The sequence below is a fragment of the Anas acuta genome, chromosome 1 (assembly GCF_963932015.1).
Source record: "Anas acuta chromosome 1, bAnaAcu1.1, whole genome shotgun sequence".
Taxonomy (NCBI): Eukaryota; Metazoa; Chordata; class Aves; order Anseriformes; family Anatidae; genus Anas; species Anas acuta.
In genome coordinates this window covers 62,879,913-62,902,886 of record NC_088979.1, presented here as the reverse complement: position 1 = coordinate 62,902,886, position 22,974 = coordinate 62,879,913, and the positions used below count along the sequence as shown (strand labels likewise).

The following is a 22,974-nucleotide window of genomic DNA, read 5'->3' as shown; positions in this document are numbered from 1 at the left end:
GGTGGTGGTATTATTTTTTTTTCTGTCTGAATGTCTCAAGCATCAAGTAATTCCCTTCAGACCAAGTGAGGACATGGAGCCAGTGGTTGTCCCTGTTGGTCTAAAGAAAAATGCTCTTATTATGCCCTCTAGAGAGAAGATCATCCCGAGGAATTCAGGAAGTACACCATACAGAAGTTGTTTTTCAGACACGATGTCTGCGGGATGCTTGGAATCAATTAATTTGGGGTGTCAAGCAGCCATCCTTTTATAAGAACTATTAATTATGAAGGCAGAACTCAACACGTTGCTTTGCTTTTTTGCATATATTTTGCTTGGTTCTCGTTCCCTGATAAGTTTCTTTAAATCAAGACTATAGAAGGTAAAATATTCATTCACATCAGACTGTATTCAGCACTCTAGCAGCAGACTGGCATTGGGCTTCATCGCCAGATGCCCCAGGGAGAGAAGTAATTTAATGTGAGGCCATGGCCAACTTAATTTACAGTAAAGTAAATTTGCTGTTCTGTGTTTTTTAGTCCCCACTCGTGAACAGTTCAGACCTGGCATATTTAAAAATGGAACTAGCTGGCTTTTTTGATGACTTCAGAGATCTCAATTCCCTCCTGTACCACATCATGTTACCCTTCCTGTCTTCAGTTTTGCGACAGGAGAGGGGGGAGGTCGGGCAGGCAGAGCCTGTCCACGCAGTGGTGCCTGCTGTGGCAAGGGAAACGCATAAGCTAGGCTTTGATCAGGACATAAAAGAGAAAACTGGTTTTCCAACTTTCTAATTTTTTTTTTCTGGATAGGTTTTATCTCTAAGCCAGATACTTTTGGTTGGCAGGCTTAGACACAACCTGGCCGAAGGATGCTGCTGACCAGCAGGGAAGGTGGCAGGGGGAAGGTAGGAAGGATCATGGCCCCGCAGGCATGGGATGGGTTCACCAGAAAGTCAGACCACGGATGCCTAACTTCTCTTTAAATCACTCAATTAAGATCACTCTACAACTTCCCTGAGTGATCTGTTCCAGTCCTTCCACATCTCTACTGGTAAAAAAATTCTTATTATCCCTCCTAAATCTTCTATGATTACAGATGCTTCTTGATGCCCTGTTCTGGAGAAGCAGCTGATAAGCTTTCTCTTCCAATAGTTTCAGTATTAGAGAACTAATAGCATGTTCTGCTCTCACAATTTCTCTGCTTCCAGACTAACCGAGCCCTGTTCCTAGCCTTTCTTCACAGGTACAGTTTTCTGAGTCTCTGATAATACTTTCAGCTCTCCTTTGGGCAGTCTTCAGCTTGCTGGGGTGTTGAGGAGTAGCGCCCCAGAGTGGAATTCAGCTGAGACCTTGTTAGGGTTGAGTAAGTACTTTCCATGGCTTACATAAAAGATGCTTGTTAATGTGTTTCCAGGCGAGTTTTGCCTTTTCCACAGCAGCATCTCGACTCACTCCCTGTTTGTTATCTCCTGTAACTCCCATGTGCCTTTCTGCAGAGCTGCTGGCTTGCCCATCACTCCTCATTTTGCATCTCTGCATTTGATTTATCCTTCCAAGCAGTTGCAAGTCATGCTTGTCTTTCTCAATTGCACCGTGTTGATTTGGGACCGTTTCTCCATTTTAGGAAAATTGTTTTGAATTCTTACCCTGTTTATTCTCTCAGCTGCTGGCAGACACACTCAGCTCAGTGCCCACTGCAGGTTTTAGAGCTCTAGCTCATCTACCAAGTAATTAATGAAAAGACTGAATAGCACTGGCCTAAGACAAGCCCTGTTGGTACCTACTTGAAATGCTCTCCCATTTGACAGAAAATCATTACCTGGAACACGTTGCAAAGGAACTGGTAACATCTGGTTATCTGTCTTCAGTCTGACTTCTTGGATGCCTGCTGCTGAGTTAAAACAGAGAGAGAGCAAGTCTGGAAGGGACCCCTCAAACACACACATTACCGTCCAAGCAAGAAGAACTTGAAAGGGCAAACTTGTTCAAGATACTCATCATATTGTCTGCTCTTCTGTAGGAGGACTGTCAGACGCAGCAATAGTAATCACGGTACAAGAACTTGGCTACAAGTCGTGAGTGCTTAACTACCAGGCTACCGATAATTCTGTTTTCTTCCTAGGCAGAGACATTCCAGCTAGCCATGGTCAAACTGAAAATGAGATGATTCAAAGCCAGAGTTTGCCCACACCAGTTTGCTAAATTGAAAATAAGAAAGGCTGTCTGTCAGTCTTTGGGTACACTGCATCATTTGATCAGCCACTGAGGTCAAGGGGAAATCTTCGTGCACTTTCATCTGACTTGCGTAAAGGGGTTTTCAACTTCAGCTGCGGTAGGCAGGCTTGGAGACAAGCTGTTATGACAAAGCTGTCATTTCTGCTCCAGTGCAGCAGTGATTTTATCTTTATATAGTTTCTGTGATTTTCAGATACGAGATCTATGCAACCAACGTTTCCACAGAGGCTTTTTGAGCTTCTGAGTTGTAATCGACCATTTTGTGCTGTTAGTTGGCAGGAGCCACCTTTGATTCCAGGTCACACTGGCCTCTTCTGGTAGAGCAAAGAGAAAGATGCTGCATATCTGTCATTGCTGCTGGATATTTGTGCAGTAGCAACTGTGAGAATACAACTGAGCATCACAGCCTCATTGTGTAGCATGCTCCAGAGGAACAGCACGTGAGCCATTTGTGTCCAGAGAGTTCACGAGGCTACGATGTGAGTATGCCCACAACCCGTGTGAGGGGGCACTCACTGGCTGCCCCACTGAAGGTTTCCTACTGCCAGCTTTGACTTAAAACGTTTCCCCAGACCTTTTGGTTCACCCGAGGCAGCTGACGCCTGACATTTGAGCTGACGTGTTTTGTCTCACAGTTGGAGTGGGCTGAGGAAATGGAGAACGTTGGTTTAGGTGGGAAACGTGACAGGTAGCAATTAGTTAAATCAGTGTGCCTCAATTGCGTTTAATTAGATGATCGTACCTGCAGGTCATGTGTCTAGGAAGAAAAAGTGGATAGAACAGACAAAGGAAGGGAAGATAGGGTGGGAGGATAAGATTTTGCTGTATAATGAACCAGGGCAAAAGGAAACAAAGCCACAATGCTACTGACTCCCCTTCCCTCCTTACCATACAGCTGTTTTGTTTGGCTTAGCAGCATTATGGGGCTTTTCACTGATGATCCTTCTTGCTCAGCTCTTTAATTTAAGAAAGGAGAATATCATTCCTCCAAAGACCTGACTTTGGCATAAGGGTGTTGTTTGTATTAGCAAAATGTCTTTGCAGGTTCCATTTTTATTTTTTAAGTAACAAAAAGACAGAACTAGGCGAAACCCAATTTTTGCAGAAGAGAGGATGCTCCTATAATAAATTCTGCCAGAGCTTCAGCAGCTTCTAGCGAGCCTTTAGGTACCGCAGAGCTTTATTAGTAACAATAACCCAAGTGTTGTGACATTTGGAAAGCCGCAGTGCCTTGGTTACTCTATCAAAGAAATTGTAGTTTACATGCCTGAGCAATCCTCTGACATTGACAGCCAGTTACTTTGCAAGCCTTTAAAATGATTTTGGGATTCCTTGTTCCTCCTGTATGTGGTAAATTGGTCTCTGAAGGGGAAAAGGGCTTTTTCCAGCTGTGTGGGTCCCAGGAGTGGTTCACCGGGTGTTGCTTGCACAGCCTCTGGCCCACAGGCCATGCGGGTGTGATAAGCTCTGTCAGTCTCGGCTGGTTCCTGGGTCTCTAGCTAAATGCATTTTTATGAACTGGTGAATTGTTTGTAGGAATTATTTCACCGTAATGTGTTTCAGTGTCTGGCGCGCGCAAATCCTGCCAATTTTTCATTGTCCACAGGCAGACCTGATTCCCTTCTGTGGGGAATTGATGCTGAGAGGAGAATCTACCTGCTGTGCTGCCTGAATTTTCCACAAGCAGTCTCGCCTCCGAGCGCCAGCCACCCCAATGCTGTTTAGCTCGGTGGAAGTGCTGAAATTACAGCCCGAGGTGGCATGGCTGCTGCAGTAGGAGCAACCAAGTGGGAATACAATCCTCACAGACAAGGGACGAGATGACCTCCGCTAATCCAAAGCTTTTACCCACATGTTTCTGCTTTCCATACAAGTACAAATCTCACTCGCCTGTCATTTAATAAGATTACAAGGCAAGACCACGCGGTTCTAACTGTTTGCTTCTGAAATGAAATCCATCCCTTGCGAATGGGGAGAGCCAGAGCTAACTATGTGTAAGATCAGAGTGTGTCAAAGCACATCCTGAACTCTGCCATGGGTTTTCTTTCATTCGAGTGTTCAACGAGTGAGCTTGTTCTGGCTTGCTGCAAAAAGCGAGTGTTGCTCCCGGTGCTCCCCAGGACCGATAAATCTTCCTCATTTCCCTACAAAAGACAAGGAGCAGCAAGCTAACCAGTCAGTCTAAATCATCATATTTAAAAAACACTGATTCTAAGCAGTTTGTCTAAAATTTAATGCGTCCCTACATCTTTTTCTCGTTTCAGAATCCTGTGCTGTCAGTGAAGCTGTGATAGATTTTTCTCTAGCTTTGATAAATGAACCTAACTTTTCAGAAAGATGCTTGTAATCTGTCCATCTGTTTTGCTTAAATTCCTTGGAAACTACAGTTAGTCTACCAAAATTGCCTAAATCATTTATCCATACTCGATTTATATATATATGTTTTTTAAAAGGTTTAAAATTTCTGGCCTTCAGTTTAGGGTAGGTCCTCGAGACTTGACAGCATCACGTAGGAGACCCCTGTGCTAGCTCCAAGGGAGCCCTTGGGCTGTACCAAGGCAGTGTGGTGCCAGGTTAGGAAGCAAGCTGGAAGCAGCAGGGCCCCATCACCACTACTTTTGTGGCTCCTCACTGCGGGGCAAACTCTGCAGCCCTTGGTCTGTGCTGTTTTGCACAGCAGAGATGGAGCCGAGGAATCCACGTAGCGGTTGCAGGGCTGTGAAACTGCTCTGGGGTTGCAGTTCCCAACCTTCTGTGTCCCTTCCTCGGCTGACACTGCATCCTGCCGGCTGCTTTTTGCCCTCTCTCAGACCCCTGCAGCTGAGGAAGTCTCTGAACAGCTGATTTCCCAAAGCTAGGAGGGCACTGGGGAAGGTTCAGCCCTGTTTTTGTCCTATGTTCTTGCCCAAATAGCTCTATATAGATATATATATATTTTTTCATAACAATCATTGTCAATGATTTTATGACTACCTCTACTTGCTACCTCTTCGTAGCAAGGTGGAGGCACCCTGTGTGTGCTCCAAGTGCTGTTTCATTTACCTCTCGGGGCTTCCTGAAGCAGAGGTTGGATCCATACCATCATTTTAACAGCCTTTGCTGGATGGGTTCTCCATTAATTTCTCTAATCCCTTTTGAACCTGTTTGTACTTTCGGCTTCCACGGTCCCGTGTGCAGCAAGCCTGTATTTAATTATGTGTTGTGTAAAGAAGTGCTTCCTACTTTTCAGTTGCAACCATTTGCCTGATAATCTCATTATGCTTCCCCTAATTCCTGCATTGTGAGAAAGAAGCGATCTGTTCCCAAGTTACCTTCTCTGCGCAGTAATGGATTTTGTGGGCCGCTATCCTATTTCCTGTCACTTGTCTGCTTTCCAAGCTGGCATCTCCACTGTGCAGGAGTAGCTCCACACCTCTCGTTATCCTCCTTGCCATTCCCTGCGCTGTTTGTAGTTCTCTAATTTTAGTCCACAGCCTTTTCCAGCTGCGGTGGCCAGAACAGGACATGGTGTTCAAGAAGGCACGGCGGGGCTTTTCACAATGGTGTTTCCTTTAGGAGCTCTTTGCCAAGCTCTCCAGCCCTTTCCTAGCAATTCCCAATATGATCTTTTGCCTTTTGATACTGCTGAGCATCGGGTTTTAGGAATGACTCCCTTTCTGTATGAGAATAGCCAATTTAGAGTCAATAGCAGCACGCGTAGACTCGGGGTTATCGATTTCTATTCCCAGAGCACGCACTGCATTGACTTGTCAGCCAGTCTCACAATGAGCATTAACTTTTGCTGAGTGCTGAAGTTTATTACCTCCAAGGCTCTTGCTTCGTGGTGGAATTCACAATTCCCAGTTAACCTGGGGGTAGAACTAAGTGCCTAGGAAACGGGGCTCACAAAACCTGCCAGGCAGAGCGGGTATTTAAGTTATCTGCCGGGAGATACTGGTAGGGGAAGGGTACCTTCGATCTTCTTTTCAGCCTGAGGAAGCTCCTTGTTTCCACCTGGGATTCACAGCATGTCCCCAGCTCTGCAGAGCGCCAGGTTTTCCTTCCAGAAGCACAGGATGAGGATTCCTTGGACGACTGCTCTTGTTTGGGCATCTCGCGCTTGTAGCACTTGCCTGAAACTCCTCTGTTCAGTTTCCTCCTGAAGTGAGATGGGAGACCACGCTTACCATGTGAAATATGCATGCTTTGTGCCTCTGCTTGGAGGCTGAGGGGCGTAGGGACAGGAGAACGGAGCAAAGGAGAACTCCATGCTTTGTGCTTTGAGCATTGTTGAGCGAGGAAGGGAGCTGAATGCCAAATGTGTGCGAGGATATCATGTCTGCTCCCTTGTTTTGAGCTCCCTGAGAGGTTGCTCACACTTCAAAGGAAGAGATGGACTAAACTCAGGATTAAAACACATCCGTCTGAGCTTGAGGTTATTTCCAGAGATACTGGCTGCTTGTAAATAAGTGGAAATGCTGCCATGGACTTGGCCAGAACCATGGTTTCATCACCTCCTTTGGTGTTATTGTACTTCACTTTTTCAGCACACAATTTTGAATAATTTCATCGAGGTATTGAGTAGTTTTCAGTTCCCTGGTGCTCTGTTTCAGCTTTTCTCTCTAAAAAATATCACTGAAAACTGTTGTATCAGGGCACGGAGTAAGTTGCGTATCTTAAAACTTTCCATACTTTTCATAACCATCACCTATTCCCTGCGTACCAGAACAGGAAAAGCAATGAAATACAAAACTATCCATCAGTTTCTGCCTCCATCAAACTCAGAAAAAAAAAAAAAAAAAAAAAAAGACAATATCAGGGTAGCAGATCATCTGTCTCTCATTCGCTGTAAATAGTTTTAGAGTACCAGTAATTTTTCCTTCTACCTCCTGGCTGTTACGAATGCAAAAGACTCCAGGAAGCCCAGTGGTGGCTGAGACTCTCTGCTTCCACTTCAGATTTTTTTTTTCCCTGCAAATTAGTCTTTAACTTTGTTCCAGTATTTGAAAGATCTAATATTCCAACTAAATTGAATATTCAAATATATTTTTAGGTTCCTTCTGCATCTCTTTTAGTAGTCTCTAGAGCCTTGCATCCCCCCCAGCTCACCAAAAGCACATGATTGAGTGCCTGTGTGCTTTGCGGTTCTGGGGCCTGAACTCTAATTTCTTTTCTCAGTTTTGTTTTCAAAACATTTAAAAGGCCTGGTGAGATCTAACTGCAAGGCATTTATGGCTTTAATACTGGTTATTGTAAAAGTCAGTGACCATAAGCCTAATACGTTTGTGCATGTATGTATATGTGCATGTTACTATCACTGGAATTTAAGAGCTAATGATGTTACGAACCTAAAATCCTGTTTGTTCCTTAGCATACTTGTATACTGAGATTATAATAATAGACGTCTGGCCAGAAGCAGTTGTCTCCATTAAAAACTAAATCTTTGGCAAATACATGTATTTCCACACCACATGAGATGTACAACTAGTCTTTTCCTAAAATCAGAAATATTTGTGTAGCAATTATGGAAAAATAATTGCTGTTGTCCTGTGAAGCATATCTATCACCCATGCCTCACCAGAAATACTAACAAACTGCACGTGACAAATGCGTATCCAAAAAGTTCGCAGATGAGAAGTTTTCCTTTGAGGTGATATTGGTTTGGTTTTTGCACTTTTTAAAAAATCATCAAACTCTCAAGTCCAATAATTTTGCAGAATTTCAACAGCTTTTTCCCTAAAAGATAACCCAAAAGACCACCTACTCTTCCAGTGCAAGCATCGGTCACCAATAACCAAGTTGGAATCAGAATAAAAATGCATTACTCTCCAGACACTAACTTCAATTTACTGGAAAAAAGTTCTGACCAAGTTAAACAAGCAATAAAAGTGGTGTTTTGGGGGTACTGACTGATAGATGAGTTCCTCGTTGGTTCTTTAGGGCTCAGGGCAGCATTTAAGCAGTTTTGTTTCTCTTTTCTTCATTTTTAAATGATTTTTTTTTTCCTCCCTCTGGCTCTCTTATCTATTGATGTAACTGGTGTTGCATGAGAAATTACCTCATTTCAATGGCTGGAGCCAGTTTCTCCATCAGCTGCAGCAAGGTCTCCTCATTTATTTAATGAGGCTGGATAGGTAGGAAATGAAGTATTAGGAGCTGCAGATGAAGAAATTAAAGCCGAATTTTCTGTTTATTAGGGTGGTTTGGAAGAGAAAAAAAAAAAAAAAAAAAAAAGGAAAGAAAGAAAGAAAATGAAGACTTGTATTAATAAAGCCAGGCTGTGTAATTGGTATTTGGATTATGGCATGATTATTACTTTGCAGACACGGGACTCCGTTATCACTCAGTCATCAGCCAAGGAGCCGCGTTCTGTGCTCATCTCATCTCCGAAGCTGAAAGAAGAGCTGGTTATTATCTTCAAGTGGGGTTATTAATGAGGGGAAAAATCATCCCCAATTACTGTGAAGCAAAATATTTCAACATTTACATATCTGAGACTTTAATTCTGATCTAGTCTTTCATGAGTTCTTGAGCTCAGGCTGCACTCACTTTCCAAAATGCTCCCACAGTGACAGATCGAGGGGAAGTTGTACCTATCCAAGTGCTGGCTTCCCAAAGCTTCAGGGTCTCAGAAACGTTGTCCATCCCATCCATGTGTTGCCAGCAACTGATTTCCACTAAGAAGGAAGGAAGGAAGGAAGAAATTCTGGCCTGCAGATACTGTCTGCGTTCAAAGTCCTTTTTTTCTTAACTGGGATTTATCTGAAAGTTATTTCCACTCTTTCTCTCTTTCTTTTTTTTTTTTTCTTTTTTTAAGAAGGTATTGATCCTTATGAAATTAATGGTTTGGAAATTTTTGACCGTGACCCTCCTCGAATAAAACCTGAGCGTCACAAAGGTGCTGATTGAAATTCGGTTAGACGTGCGGGCAGCAGCCAGGAGATGGGAGAAGGGCTGTCAGGGCTGTGAATCCATCCATCAGCACAGATGCAAAGGTCTGACCTTGGTGGGTTCAGGAGGCAGGGACGTCAAACACAGTTTGCAGTCAATTGGAAATGCAGCTACCAGACAAAGAAAACTCAATAATTGCACAGCTGTTTCAGTAGATTACAGATTTCCTAGAAAGCGATATAACAGCAGCCTGTGAATGGAAAAAGGAAACCATCTTTTTTTTTTTTTTCGTTGAAAAACCTAATTCCTGAAAGTCATCAGATCTGTCTTCTGTAAACTTCTTCTCTCTTTTCAAAACCCACAGGGTCTGCTGAAGATCTCTGCGCAGCACTCATGCCCGCTAACGCTTAGTTGATTTACAGGGAAAACTGCTGCAGAAAGGTCTGTCTTGGACAGCCGTATAAATATTAAATTAATTTCTTATGAAGGATGGTTGCTATTACACTAAATATTAAATGAATTCATAATACTTGGACACTCGCAATAAATCCTTTCTGGGATTGCGTCCTAACGTTCCGTTCCAAAATCCTTTTTTTATTTTTCATTTTGGTATCGAAGCCATGGAAAGGGACCAGTTGCTCTTAAAGAAACGTGTGGCTTCGTAGCGTTAATGAATTCCCACGGCAGAAGGGGTTTTAACTTACTCCCGTTTTACAGCTGGGAAGAGGATGCATGAAGGGGTTCAAGCTGAACTGCTGATCGCAGCAGGTTCAACCCCAATCTGTTTCTCATGAGAGGCATCACGATAAATTACCAGCTCCTGACAGTCCTCGTCTTGCTTGAAGTGCTCTGAGCAGAGGATCTTGGCAGTGTGAGGCCAGAAGAGGCTGCGAGCACTTGGCAGAGCCAGAGAGAGGGATGTAATGTCTGCACTCCAGGCACCCAAGGTGTTTTTGTATGTGTTCACCTCCAAATATCTTGCCCACGGGCACGGAGGGAAGGATGGGACTCCAGGTTTTGACTAGCAGGTCTGTGTTTTCTAAATGAAGTGCTTCATCTTAGCTCTTTGAAGACCACAGATCTTAGCCTCGAAAGTTTAGTAAAACGCTCGGCTGAATGCGAAGAGGCTGAAAAATCAATTCTTTATTTTTGCCTGTTGTTAAAGCAGAAGGACGGGCGCATCAGCGAGTCCATTACAGCTCTCTGCTGTCTGAGGGATGGGAGCTTCGGTGTAGAAACTGATGCCGGAGCTAACCTCGTAGGCTGGAAGCTGTTGTTGTAAACAAAACCGAATGTTTTTTAATGTATAGATGGGTGTGGATGTATGCATTTCCTTCTTCCCCAAGATTTTGGCTGCTATGCCTTACGTGGTGTTAGACACACAAGGTTTCTCTAATGAAAATTTGCCAGGGTATTTAAATCAGGAGCAAAAATGAGAAGCGCTGCTACCACCTAGGAATATTAATTGTTCATTATACGGGGCTTTAGTTCCTGTAGTTACTTTGAATGTGCAAAGCTGCCAATTAAAGGGGCTCAGAGTGCTCACTGCTGCACAATAGCCATTTCTCCAGAGCCCCACAATGGCTATTGTGTGCTGGCACTGACCTTTAGACACCTTCAAACCCATATTGACACAGGCTGCCGGCATCACGAGAGCTGTTGTTTCAGTGAGCTACAGGGAACGGAGAGGTTTGCAATTTCTGAAGAGCTTTAAAATTTGATGTAACGATGACAGCAGCGATATTTCTTAATTAGAGGGCGAGAGAAACACTCTTTAACACACGTGAAGTATTTTGTGGTACCTCAGGTGAGTTGCAGTGAACACAGCTACCACAGCTCCTGCAAGGCTGCCTTCTGGCCAGGGAGGGGAGATGCTCCTCGGGGGCCTTTGGCTTGCTTTTCTGGTGCATCCAAGGGAATTAAGGCAGTGGTTTAGACCTGGTGGTGCCATATGGCCAGCCTCCCTCGGCTTCCACAGGTTCTGCCCGGATGAACATCTTGGCAGGAGGGATCCTTTCATCCGTAGAGTAACCTGTAAGTGACAAATGCCCTTAATAGCTGGAGCTGGTGGTATGCAGGAGAGCACCGTACGTAACATAGTTCAGATTGTTCTTCAAAAAACACTGGACGTTGTCTCTGAAATAACAACTACACTTCGCTTTTGCTCTTCCATATTTTAACATTTAGGGTATTTCTGCTTTCTGATCAGTCCGTGACAGCTGAAAAGTGCAAACGAGAACTTGGGGAGCTGAGATATCAGATGCTCCAAGTACATTTACAAGTAGATTTACTACTCCGAGCATCTTCTAAAAGCTTATATTTATTTTAGTGTAGCCCTCCTATTCTTTAAAGCTGCTTTGAAAAATTACTTCGGCAGTCAGCACATAAATGAGCATCATTTGAAACCTCGCATGAGACATTTTGTCTACAGAGAATAAATAAATTGCTGGCTCGTATTTCCAAACAGTGTTCCTGCTCGAAGATAGAGAGATCCTTTTCCATGAGCATTGTGGTTGCTGGGTTCGTTTCCTTTTCCCCCCCAGGAACCTATTATAGAACAAATTATCAAATATAGCCAAACTTCTCAGCCCCAAGTCTCTGAAGATAGTCTTGGATAATGCCTTGCACGTCTGATGGAGGAGGGAGAAACCTAACAGACCTTTTACAAAACTTCTTGTGTGGTTAAAAAAAAAAAAAAAAGTAGAAAAATGACTGCAGAGCATTGCTGGTTGCAACTTGAGCCTCGTGCTTTGTGCCAGAAGATGGGCAGTTTGTGCACACAGTGCACCCAAAAAAACTTTCTAGCTGGAGGAAAGAATATTCTGTGTTTGTATGTGCTTGAGGTAGATGTTTAGAAGGATTTCTCATTGTCATAAAAATCATGCAGGGTCTGACGCATCTCTTCAGCAAGAGGTTGAACTCTTTTATGAAGTTTCCTGCCACACGGTGATATTTTCCAACAGAAGAACAGAGGGATGAGGGATGTCTGCCCACTGCCCTAATTTCCTTTGGTTCTTTTGCAGAAGGAGAAGAAGAGCGGGCTGCTGAAGCTGCTAGCAGGAGCATCAACGAAAAAGAAGTCGCGCTCCCCGCCGTCCGTGTCCCCCACGCACGACCCCCAGGCGGCCATCGAAGGGGTCCTACAAGGGGCAGTGGGACCCGAGCTCTCCTCCCTCTCCAGCCACGGCAGGGCCGGCTCGTGCCCTATCGAGAGCGAAATGCAGGGAGCCATGGGGCTGGAGCCTCTGCACAGAAAAACAGGCTCCTTGGATTTGAATTTCTCCATCCCTTCTCCTGCCAGGCAGCCCCTCTCGTCCATGGCAGCTATTCGGCCAGAGCCCAAGCCTTTGCCTCGGGAAAGGTAAGCTGGGTGTCTCCAGGGGTCACCTGGAGCATGCAGGGTTACAGAGCAGCTGATGCAGGGCATAACAAGGGATGCTACAGGACAGTCCACACCTTACAGTGTTCACTGAAGGCAGCTTGAAATTTGGCTGGGATGATAACAGTGACCCTGTAACATATTTAAACTTCTCTAAGGCATCTGGCCTGTTACCACAAAGTGTCCTGCTGAGAAACTGTACACAGCTGACCAGCAGATACCACGTAGATTGCAGACTGATTCATTGCTTGGCATTGGATGTAACTCTAGATCGGAAATCCCTAGAAAAAGAGTTGGGTCTTGGACCTGCACTGCCCAGCATAAAGTCTTTGCTGCTGCAGGACGTGTGATTAAGGTGGGAGGAAGGTGATGAAGAGGGTAGACACGATGGTACAGAGATAATTCAACACCAAGGAACAGCATAATTCAGAAGAGCCAAATTTGAGGCAAGATGGAGTGAGCTCAGAGGAATATCATACGAACAATGGAAAATTTAAAACAATGTGCTGTTAGGAAGTGATACGCAGGTCTTTATTGCATCTGTTAAATAGCAGGTTTAGGAACATCTTGGTACCGGGCTGTGGGAGACTGAAGAAGGGAACAGACATGGGAATATTTTTATTCTGGGTTGAGCATTTTGTCTGAAAGAGATGTGGTGGTTCAAGCACAGCTATTAGGCTTGAAGCAGAAATAAATACAGGCAAGTCCTTCAGCGCTGTAATGAAGGCAGCAAGAGCACACTATCAGAGTAGTCTCTTGCCCTTAAAATCCATGAAAAAACAATTTAGTGAAAAGAGTGAAAAACCAATCCCTATTTAGGCACACTTAATTTGGTCTACATCAGTTTAGATTAATGCTATAAGAAAAGCTAAATCAATATAAACCAGATTTAGCACCGGCGTAACTACATCAGTGGAATGCTGCACCTTTAGTTAAACCTAGCCATGAGAAGAAGCCGGGAGGAGCATTATTCCCTGGCGACACCTTATTTAATGCGCCAGGGCCAGCCCCGTATCCTACAAATTCCTCATTTCAGCTCTGGAGGGTCCTGACAGTGAGACGTTCAACTAATGACAATTATAAGCAGCTGGAGTGAAACAGGATGGAGCCGGAGGGACACGAGTTAGCTGCGTCTGCTCAGCCTTGCTGGGATGAGGAGCGAATAGATGTAGGCTGCTACGACTGTGCAAAGCCTTCCGCTTGCAGTATATGGTGGGGAGGAACTTCCTCTGGTTTTAAGCGTTTTGATTCCTGAGTCTTAAATCTGAAAATAAGCTATAATTGAAGTAACCCTAATTATACACAGCAGGCAAGATGCTTTAATTGATTTATGAATTAACTTCCATATCATTGGTGTATCTGCATTCCTTAACTGATCGTATGGGCTTTTTCATGCCCATAATGGGAAATATTAATTACCTTCATGCACTAGGAAGGATAATGCTTAGTCCTGGAATAATCTGAGCAGATACATTAAACACTTGTCTCTTAGAAATTCATCCCACATCCATCTGTGCTCATTAAATCATCAAATTGCTCAGAAGTACCAAATTATATTTTTTTTAAAACAAATTACGGTTTTCAAACCACTTGTTCTCTTCACATCTGGCAGCGGAGGAACTTGCATTCAACATCACTCAGCTCCACATTTCGCTTGTTTGCATTTTGGTGCATTTCATCTGCACAGTAGGAGCAATTCTCCGAGAAAGAAAAGGGAGGGGAGGAAAAGGAAAAAAGAAAAAAAAAAAAAAAAAAGGTTAGATAAACAGATTCAGATGCTGGATGAAATTTTAAAAAGCTGCGGAGCATTTCAGCGCACTTAGCTGTACTTGGCTTTCTGTCCCCCAACGCCCATCTGTGCGCGCAGAAACGGAGCACGGGAAGGTTGGAAGGAGTAGCACATTCCTTCATATTTACGGCATTCGAACGGGGCTCACACAGGCAGCAGAGCACCGCTACTTCTCCCCTGCAGGCTTCCCGGCATCTCCAGCACTCGCCACGGCCAGGCTACTGGTCAAGGACAAGCAGCCGTGCCACTAGCACCATTGGGAGGTGCACGACATGGCCCTCATTGCAGCTTTTATTTTATTTTATTTTATTTTATTTTATTTTATTTTATTTTATTTTATTTTATTTTATTTTATTTTATTTTATTTTATTTTATTTTATTTTATTTTATTTTATTTTATTTTATTTTATTTTATTTTATTATCTTTTCTTTTCCCTGCCACCCCCTTCCAGAAGATGCGCGCGGAGAGGAGCAGGAGAGCCGAGCGGGCGCGTGCCTGAGCCGTGTCCCCCCGGCTGGCTGGCACCGTTCCCAAATGCGAACCTGAGTGAAACATGTCACGCGTTGTTGACTCTTTTGTAGGGACTGGCACTCATTCTCTGATGAAGCTTTTATGGCTGGCCTTGCCGTCACGACCGGCGCACCCGCGCGGTGTTCACGTGGTTTTCGGGGAGCCTTCGAGCATGTTGTGGCCACAGCAGCACTGCAGAATAAAATAGGAGCAGTGAGTCTGACCTTTAAAATAGCCCCCTCCGTGTTCCCCTGTGTCCTCCCTACAAATCACTGCCACGTTAGAAATCGAGCTCTCAGTTCAAGGGAGCATTCAAGCATGTGCTCAGCACCCATTGACTTCAATTTCGGCGTGCACGTATGTCTTTGCCAGAAGGGAAAGCAAAGGAAGGGCGTGCTGCTTTCCTGGAAAGTGATACCAGAGAAATGACCCCGGGAGTGTGTTCTAACCAAACATGTGTACACGTGGTTAGGTGCTTCTCCAACTGGGGGCACCTGCCTCAGGACTGAGAAACTGGAATTAACCACCTCGGGAATTGAATCCTGCAATATTTCCAGAGAGGAGGTTAGCCCTGCAGTCCTAATTTGCCCTATTGTACCCCTATTTTGTAAATCTCTGTGCCTCCATCATTGTACTGGATGCACATATTGACTCAGTGAGCAGATACTCAGTGGTTTTTTTTTCCCCCTCAGTGTTCAGGCCTGAGCTCAGCCCTTAATTACCGATCAGTTCTGATCAATGCTGCTCAATGCCTGTCTGCGTGCACTGGCAGAGGAGCGTGCGTGAGTAATTCAGCCCAGACAACTGCCTCCCACGCTGCTAAAATGCATGAGATGAGTCTCGCTCTGTGGAAAGCGGGGCACGAGGCTCTGCAGCTGGAGGAGTCGGAGAATCCGCTCGCCTCGCACCTGCACTACTCAGTGAATTTCTCCGGGGTCACTGGCTTGGCATCTTCCAGCCTCCGCAGAGGATGAGGTGGCTTCGGCAGCCACACGTCTCTTCCCTTATGTGTTCAGCTCAGCAGGCAGGTCCACACCTCATCTCAGGGCTTCCAGTTTCCATCGTGGTCCTGTTTTTCCTCAGCTCCCCGAGTATAGGGAGGCGATAGCAGTTTGGGAAAGCCCTCACCTGGGTCCTGCTGGCACTGCCAAAATACCCCGATGTTCTCTCTCAAAGTGATGGGACCATCCAGGCTGCACATGGGACCCTCAGCCTGATATAGTTTGGGATGAATGGGCAGCCTTTGGCAGAGTTATGACTGTCTGAAGGTACAATTTGCAGCAGAAAATACCCGACGTTGTTAATAATAGGCAGAGGTGCTTGCCACACTTGTAATCGTGGTTGGTGCCCAGCCACTTAGCGTTTTGAAAAGTTGGTGAATGAGAGGTATAGCGTGACCTCGACAAAGATGGGATGTCTCTGAGATCCATCTGAAATGCCAGGAGGCAGTATGATGTGAGGAAACCTGCAATTTTATTGCAGCTTCTCAAAGACAAGGGGACAAAAAGGGAAATGAAAAGCGGAGATATAAATAGAAGCATAGAGGACTGCCTTTTTGGGAGCGAGGGAGAACGTCTTGAGGGGGGGGAAGAGAAAAAGGTCTTTTCTGCCAGAAAATACGGCTAATCTATGTATATGCATATATGTATGGCTAATACATGAGTTAAGCTCTAGAGAAAAAAAAAAAAAAAAACAAACTAGGCTGAAATGCCACCTGGAGGTTTCAGAGTGGCAGCACATGCTCTGACAGGAGCAATTTATGGTGCCTGCGAGCCCCTTGCTGGCAGCCCTGCTGTCTGATCATATTTTTCTGCACACTGCAACCTTGATTGCTCTGGCTCTCCCCGGCACTGCTTCAAAAGCCTCTCAAGGGAAACAAAAATGCAAGCATCTTATATTATTATTATTTTTTTTGTCTCCCACAGAGGACTTCTTAACCGATTTGCAAGGGCTTTTGTATCTAAGATTTCCTTATTCCATCAAAAACACTTTGGTGTTATCCTAGGAGGTACCATAGTTAATTAAATTTAAACCGTAGCGTTTGGGGTTTCCTTAAATGGGAAGGAGTGCTTCGTTTTGTAAGGCAGTGACTGGGATTTATTTTTTTTAACTCTCCAAGGAAATGCTCTGAGGATCCCTTTTATGAAGATGGGCACATTCTTATGGAGCGCGGTCACCTCCCTTCAAATGTGAACCATTTAGGGACGGCCAACTCATCACTCCTAGGGCCCAGCCTGCCTTTAAAAGGTTGGCTGTGCACTTAAGGTATGACCTGAGGTGTTGGCAGTCCCAGGTGGGTTTTTGGGGGACCCTGCACCAGACACAACCTTTTGCTGTTCCAACCCTCCTCTTCCTCAGAGCCTTTCGAGATCCCGGAGCAGAGCTCCGGTGTGCTGCGGTTGTACGTGGAGTTGTGAGATCTGAAACTTGGCGTCGTCTTAGCTAAAATTGTTCCACTCTGATAATTTAATTAATCAACACTGCAGCGGAGTGTTTGAAATAATGTGTGCATTCATTTGCATAATGGCTGTAATTGGCAAAGCCTCACGATGTAAGTGTAGCGGTTCCAGAGATGATAGCGTGATAGACCGTTTTCCTGCAGCCAGCCAGCAGCACACTTTTCAACCTCTGTTATTTGCTTTTCCGCAGAGAAAGGAAGTGACAATGAGATTTATTGATGGAGGTGACCAACAGATTTTTCATGGCACTCGAACACACCCATTTCCCACACGACAGTGTTGCCCTGTCAAGTTAATGAGGCTGTAATCAGATTTTTGAACAGAACCCCCACTCCAAATGGAGTTGAATGTGTTTCCAAGTAACAGGACATTTGGCCGTGGAGGTGTCCAAGCATGTAGCCAAATCTGGTATTTTCACAGTCATGTCAAAATGGGGTCCCTAGCTTCAGGACGGTGGTCACTAGCTACTTGAGAAATGTCTGCAGAGAAAACCAGCAGCTGCCACTCAACAACCAAGTTAGGCTGGATATTAGGAAGAACTTCTTTACCAAAAGGGTTGTGAGGCATTGGAATGGGCTGCCCAGGGAAGTGGTGGAGTCCCCATCCCTGGAGGTCTTTAAAAGATGTTTAGATGTAGAGCTCAGTGATGTGGCTTAGTGGAGGACTGGTTAGTGTTAGGTCAGAGGTTGGACTCGGTGATCTTGGAGGTCTCTTCCAACCCAGATGATTCTGGGATTCTGGGATTCTCTGATTCTGTAACCCCTTGCCTTGGTACCACCTCACAGGGAATGGCTGCAGGGAGTGCTCCAAATCCTTCAGTGCATGTCAAACTCAGTCCTAAAAGACGGGATATTATTTTAAATAAATGCTTGCCTGGTAAAAGCATGACTGGGGCATCAGCGGCCATCCAGTGGTTGTGGAAATATTAATCCTCAGGAGATGGGCTTTAGATAATCAATTGGCAACTATCGTACCATATTCATTACGTTGCAATTAGCAAGACAGGTATTGATTGTTAACCAAACGCCAGAGGACCGTGAAAGTACACGTGCTGAGAAGGAAGAAGAGTGAGGCAGAGTGAGTTCCCAGCTCTGCTCACAAGTGCGCCGGTGTAAAAGGGCCTGGGTAGGCCTCCCTCTTGGTTTGGAGAGGCTTCGAAAGCAATTTCACATCTTTCCAGTTTAGTTTCCCTTTGGGTTTGAGGGACCCAAAGCACATTCATAGCAAGAAGACAAATGTGAAGTGCTCTGGCTGCTTTGCTGATACCAAAGGCAGTCTGCCAGAGCCCTGCCAAGTCCCGTTTGGGATGGAGGGACGCGGCAGTGAGCGAGGCTGTCGCTCCAGGCATGTGGCAGCACCGCCCTGCTGTCACCGTCCGGCTCCAGAGCACGTCCCAGTGAAGCCTCTGGTCGATCTGGCCAGCAATCTTCCTATGATATTGAGTTTTAGTAGAAAATGTAGCTGCCTCAGACACAACTGCTTGGAGAAAACCTGACTTACTGATGTTCCCAAACATATTTTTCCTCAAGGTTTCTGGTTCGCAGGAAGCAGGGGAGGGAGAGGCGAGGTGGTGTTTCTGCCTCGAAACACAGCCAGTTTTTTTTTTATTTTTCCCAATTACAAATCTTCCCATGTCCTGAAGCTCTTCCTGGCCGAGCTAGCAGCAGCCCCTGGGGCCGCCGGGCTGAGGAATGGGGCGCAGGAGGGGAGGAGGAAGCCGGCCCCTTTCTCTGTCCCGGCCTGACGTGGGGTTTCAGGCAGCTGCTGGCGCTGACACTTCATTAGCAGCAAAAGCAGCATGAAAGCCAGGCTGCCTTACAGGTCTGGCTTTACAGGTCAGCACCAGAAAGAGGCAAAAGGCTCCCAGCAGCCAAGCAGGGGCTGGCACGCATCTCTCTCCCTGGGGACGCATCCCTCCCAGTCACATCCCTGGGGAACCCCTCAGGGGGCCCTCAATGGGGCTGAGGGGTCTGACAGCCACCCTGTCTGTCCACATAGCCCCTCACATCCAGCCCAGGAGGTGCTGAGGGGCTCAGGACGGTGCCAAACAAGCTGGTGGGGGGACAAGGTGCAGGCCTGGCCATGCCCGCCCATCTCTTGCGACATGGCCGCCCCGCACCACAGGTCAGGGTCGGGGGATGTGTCTGACACCGTCTTTGCCTTTTTTGTTTCCGAAGGTACCGCGTTGTGGTTCCCTACCCGCCGCAGAGCGAGGCGGAGATCGAACTGAAGGAAGGAGACATTGTGTTTGTGCACAAGAAGCGGGAGGACGGCTGGTACAAAGGGACGCTACAGAGGAACGGCAGGACGGGCCTCTTCCCCGGGAGCTTTGTGGAGAGCTTCTGAGCACGGAGCACGGCTCTCCGGGCTGGAGGAGCTGTCAGGGGAAACTGCATAGCACAAGGAGAGACAGCAAAGGGAAACTGGACTGATAACCACTGCCATTTTTATTTCCAAAGACTCCCCCAGGCCCTTCAGTCTACAGCTCTGGAGACGCAGCGCCCCGCTGTGCTTCTGAACCCGCGCGCGGTGCATACAGTGGTATGTTGAAGTAGTGCCTTCCACCTGGAATCACAGACTGAAAGGACGCCCATCCGGACTGTACGTGACCCGAACTCCGGCTGTTATCCCTTTGTGTAAATTATAGAGAAAGTATCTTTAAAAAAAAAAAAAAGAAAGAAAGAAAAAAAAATTAAGAGGAAAGTTGTTATATTGATGTAACTTATTTGTCAGAGCTGCAGTGTTCTTATTACTGGCCTATGCAAGATGGATTTGAGAGTTCACGGAGGTGTGCTAGGAAGCTCTTAAACTGGGATTTTGTTTTTCCTGACGGAAAAAGAGGGAGGGGAGGGTGAAATAAAAATAAATAAATAAATAAAAAATCACGACTAAAGATTTGCGCGTCGTCATGCAAGAAAGAAGGAGGAGTCCAAAACGTTAACGTCATGCTTTCTATATACCTCAGAGAGATGCTGCGTGAGTTTGTCGGTAAGTGTGTCAGTGCTCAGAGTCCCCCGTCATCCGATGTGTCCCAGCGTTTGCACCGGGGAGATCCTGGAGGAAGTTTGGCTCCACCATGAAACTGTGGTTATTCAAGCAGAATCCCTTTTGCCTGTCTTCTGCCCTTATTATATGCAGCATGGAGTTGTGTCCTTCCGTATCACTTTCCATTGCTTTTTTGTAATGACGTACCTTTTTACTGTAAGAATTGTTATACTTTATATATATTCCTACTAGATCAGACATTTCCTCTTTTTCATACATCTGGTGCTATTTTTTTTAATTGTTCAAGATTCGGTTTGGTTAAACAGAGAGGCTGCAACAAAGCTTGCATTCAACATACAAAATCAGAAGTGTACCTGAAGAACGAGATCAGACTGTTCATGCTTCATAGAGGAAAAGAGAAAAAGCTGCTTGGTCACTGATAAATATACCTGGAGGAGCGTGCCCGTGCAATATGCACACGCTCGCTCTCTCTTGCATATTTATAGTGTCTGAAGACCCACGCAGAAGCACAGCATTCTGTCTGGAGAGTGATAATTACTCCAGAATTGGAAGCAATTCCCGGAGGAGTCGCTTTAATTGACTTTTTCATGGCAATAAGAAGAACACTGCAGGTTCTAGCACGCGCAGGGACCTTGGAGTTTTCCTCTGTTGTTGCATCACGGAGATGAGAGCTGATCTGCGACGGCTGTAATTAGCATTACCGACACACGATTTCTTACTGTAGAAATGTACAGTTTTTGGAGACTGTTCAATTTCTTAACACAGTCAAGCTACAATACAAACCGTATCAGGCAATATGAGCTTCCATCTACCAGGGACTTAAAGGTGCAATAAATGTAAAGCGAGTTTAGTCAGTTATTCCTATGAAGCAGAATGAGAAAAATTCAATAATGTAATTGTGAGAGTATTTAAAAAGAAATCAGCTCTTGGTGAATGAAATGTGATGAAAGAATTTTCTTAGCTGTATCTGTACCTTGCCTTTCCCGGCGGCTGGCTCTTCGCCAAAGCCAACATGTGGTGGTCATTTAAAAGCATGTTGGAGGCACTGTAACCTGGAGATGATCTTATTAAAAGGAAGAGGCCCAGTGGGTGATCATCATTACTACGTTGCCAGTATTTCATATGTGAAGGTGTAAGTTTTGTTTTCATTCAAGCCGTGTATACTAGTACATATCAAAAAACGTGTAAGTGAAGGTTCCTATTTAAGTTCAGCTCTGTGACTTTGTTCTCTGTAAAATAAGTTTCTTCTTGCTGTCACACGTAACAAACAGATTCCAGAAACACAGTCCATGGCCAAGTATAGCACCTTCGAACAGGGAGGCATTATTTTCAGGATGTTTCTTTTTATATTCAACGTTGCCGCATTTGTTCGTATTCCAGATTGTAATGAGTCAGCCACTAAAAGTTTAGTTACTGTTGAGAGGAAATTGCCTTTTCATAACCTATAAGAGATTGAAGAAATGTCTTCTGGAAAGCCTTGCTTGAGAATAGAGCCATATCAGTCCGTTTATTTGGTCCAAATCACAATTGGTATCGCTGCACCTCAAACAGGAAACTGCACAGTTAGCGAGTTGGAAATGCCAAAATGCGTGTTATCGAGTCCAATAAAAATTCTGGGTTAGCTCCGTCAGAGACGCGGAGATTTTTCTGACAACTTACAGCGGTTACAGTTCTTTTAAAATTCTGTTCCATGGGTGCATTTACTACACGCAGCAAAACAGAACAGGATGACGGCTTGGTTGCTGCCTATTGTGTTTAGCCAGATCTAAAATGGTTCCAGATTTCCACCTTTTAACGCTTAACTCTAACAGGACAAAAGTTGGTATGTGAGAAGATAAAGGGAAACACGCAGATGTTGTGTCGTGAAATCAGTGCTTTAATATCTATTCTGCAGGGGAGGATGGTGTTTTTTTTAATGGACAACAACCCTTCCCGTCATACCTCCTGCAAGGAAAAATAGTTGGGGCTGGGGGGGGGGATCTGTTTGGATCACAGCTGTTTTCTGGCCCCTGTTTACTGCTTAGCATCACACTTCGGGTTATTGAGTAATCTTCCTGGACAAATCACTTCCATGCAGGGAGCACAAGTGCAGAACAAAATACAGAGCCGTGATACGGAAACGTGACCCAGTGCCATTTGGAAAGTCCTGGGCTGAGAGAGGTTTGACTTGTACTGTGGTCTAACTTCTACCTGTCTTACAAGGGGAAGGGGAAGGAGATTTGCATCTCCTGCAACAGGGAGGGAAAGGGGAAGAATCCTTCTGGTGGCCTCAGTCTGTAAAATGCCAGGTTTGCTGTTCTAGAAGTGGGTTCAAGTGACTGAACGAATTGTTTGGACTTTGCACAGCTCAGAAAATGTTTTGTTATACATGAATGTTAATGTGGTTTAGGAAATGTTGGCGGATATGAGTACAAATGAACTACAATGACTGTGTTTCTGATTCTTTAAATAAAATAAACATTAAGGCAACTCGATTGAGGTTTCTCTCTTCATTAGATAGCAAAGGGAACAAACAACGTTAGCAGCTCTGAGGCTTGCAAGGAATAAGGAGGCTTATAAAAAAAGATAGAGAGCAACTTTCTGCTCTTACAAATAATGACAGGACAAGGGGGAATGGTTTTAAACTAGAAGAAAGGAGATTTAGATGAGATGTTAGGAGGAATTTCTTCACTCAGAGGGTGCTGAGGCACGGGCACAGGCTGCCCAGAGAAGCTGTGGCTGCCCCATCCGTGGAGGTGTTCAAG

The 22,974-nt window shown here is 45.1% G+C and overlaps 1 protein-coding gene across 1 annotated transcript in view; it reads left to right on the top strand.

Moving 5' to 3' along the window:
- The window catches only part of SH3RF3 (SH3 domain containing ring finger 3), a 232,232-nt gene extending 209,528 nt beyond the window's left edge, over window positions 1-22,704 (top strand). Inside the window, exons 9-10 of the mRNA XM_068679318.1 lie at window positions 12,110-12,447; window positions 19,402-22,704. Coding sequence (XP_068535419.1) covers window positions 12,110-12,447; window positions 19,402-19,570 — 507 coding nt within the window. The 3' untranslated portion in view covers window positions 19,571-22,704. The remainder of the gene's footprint in view (window positions 1-12,109; window positions 12,448-19,401) is intronic.
- Window positions 22,705-22,974: the final 270 nt, after the last annotated feature.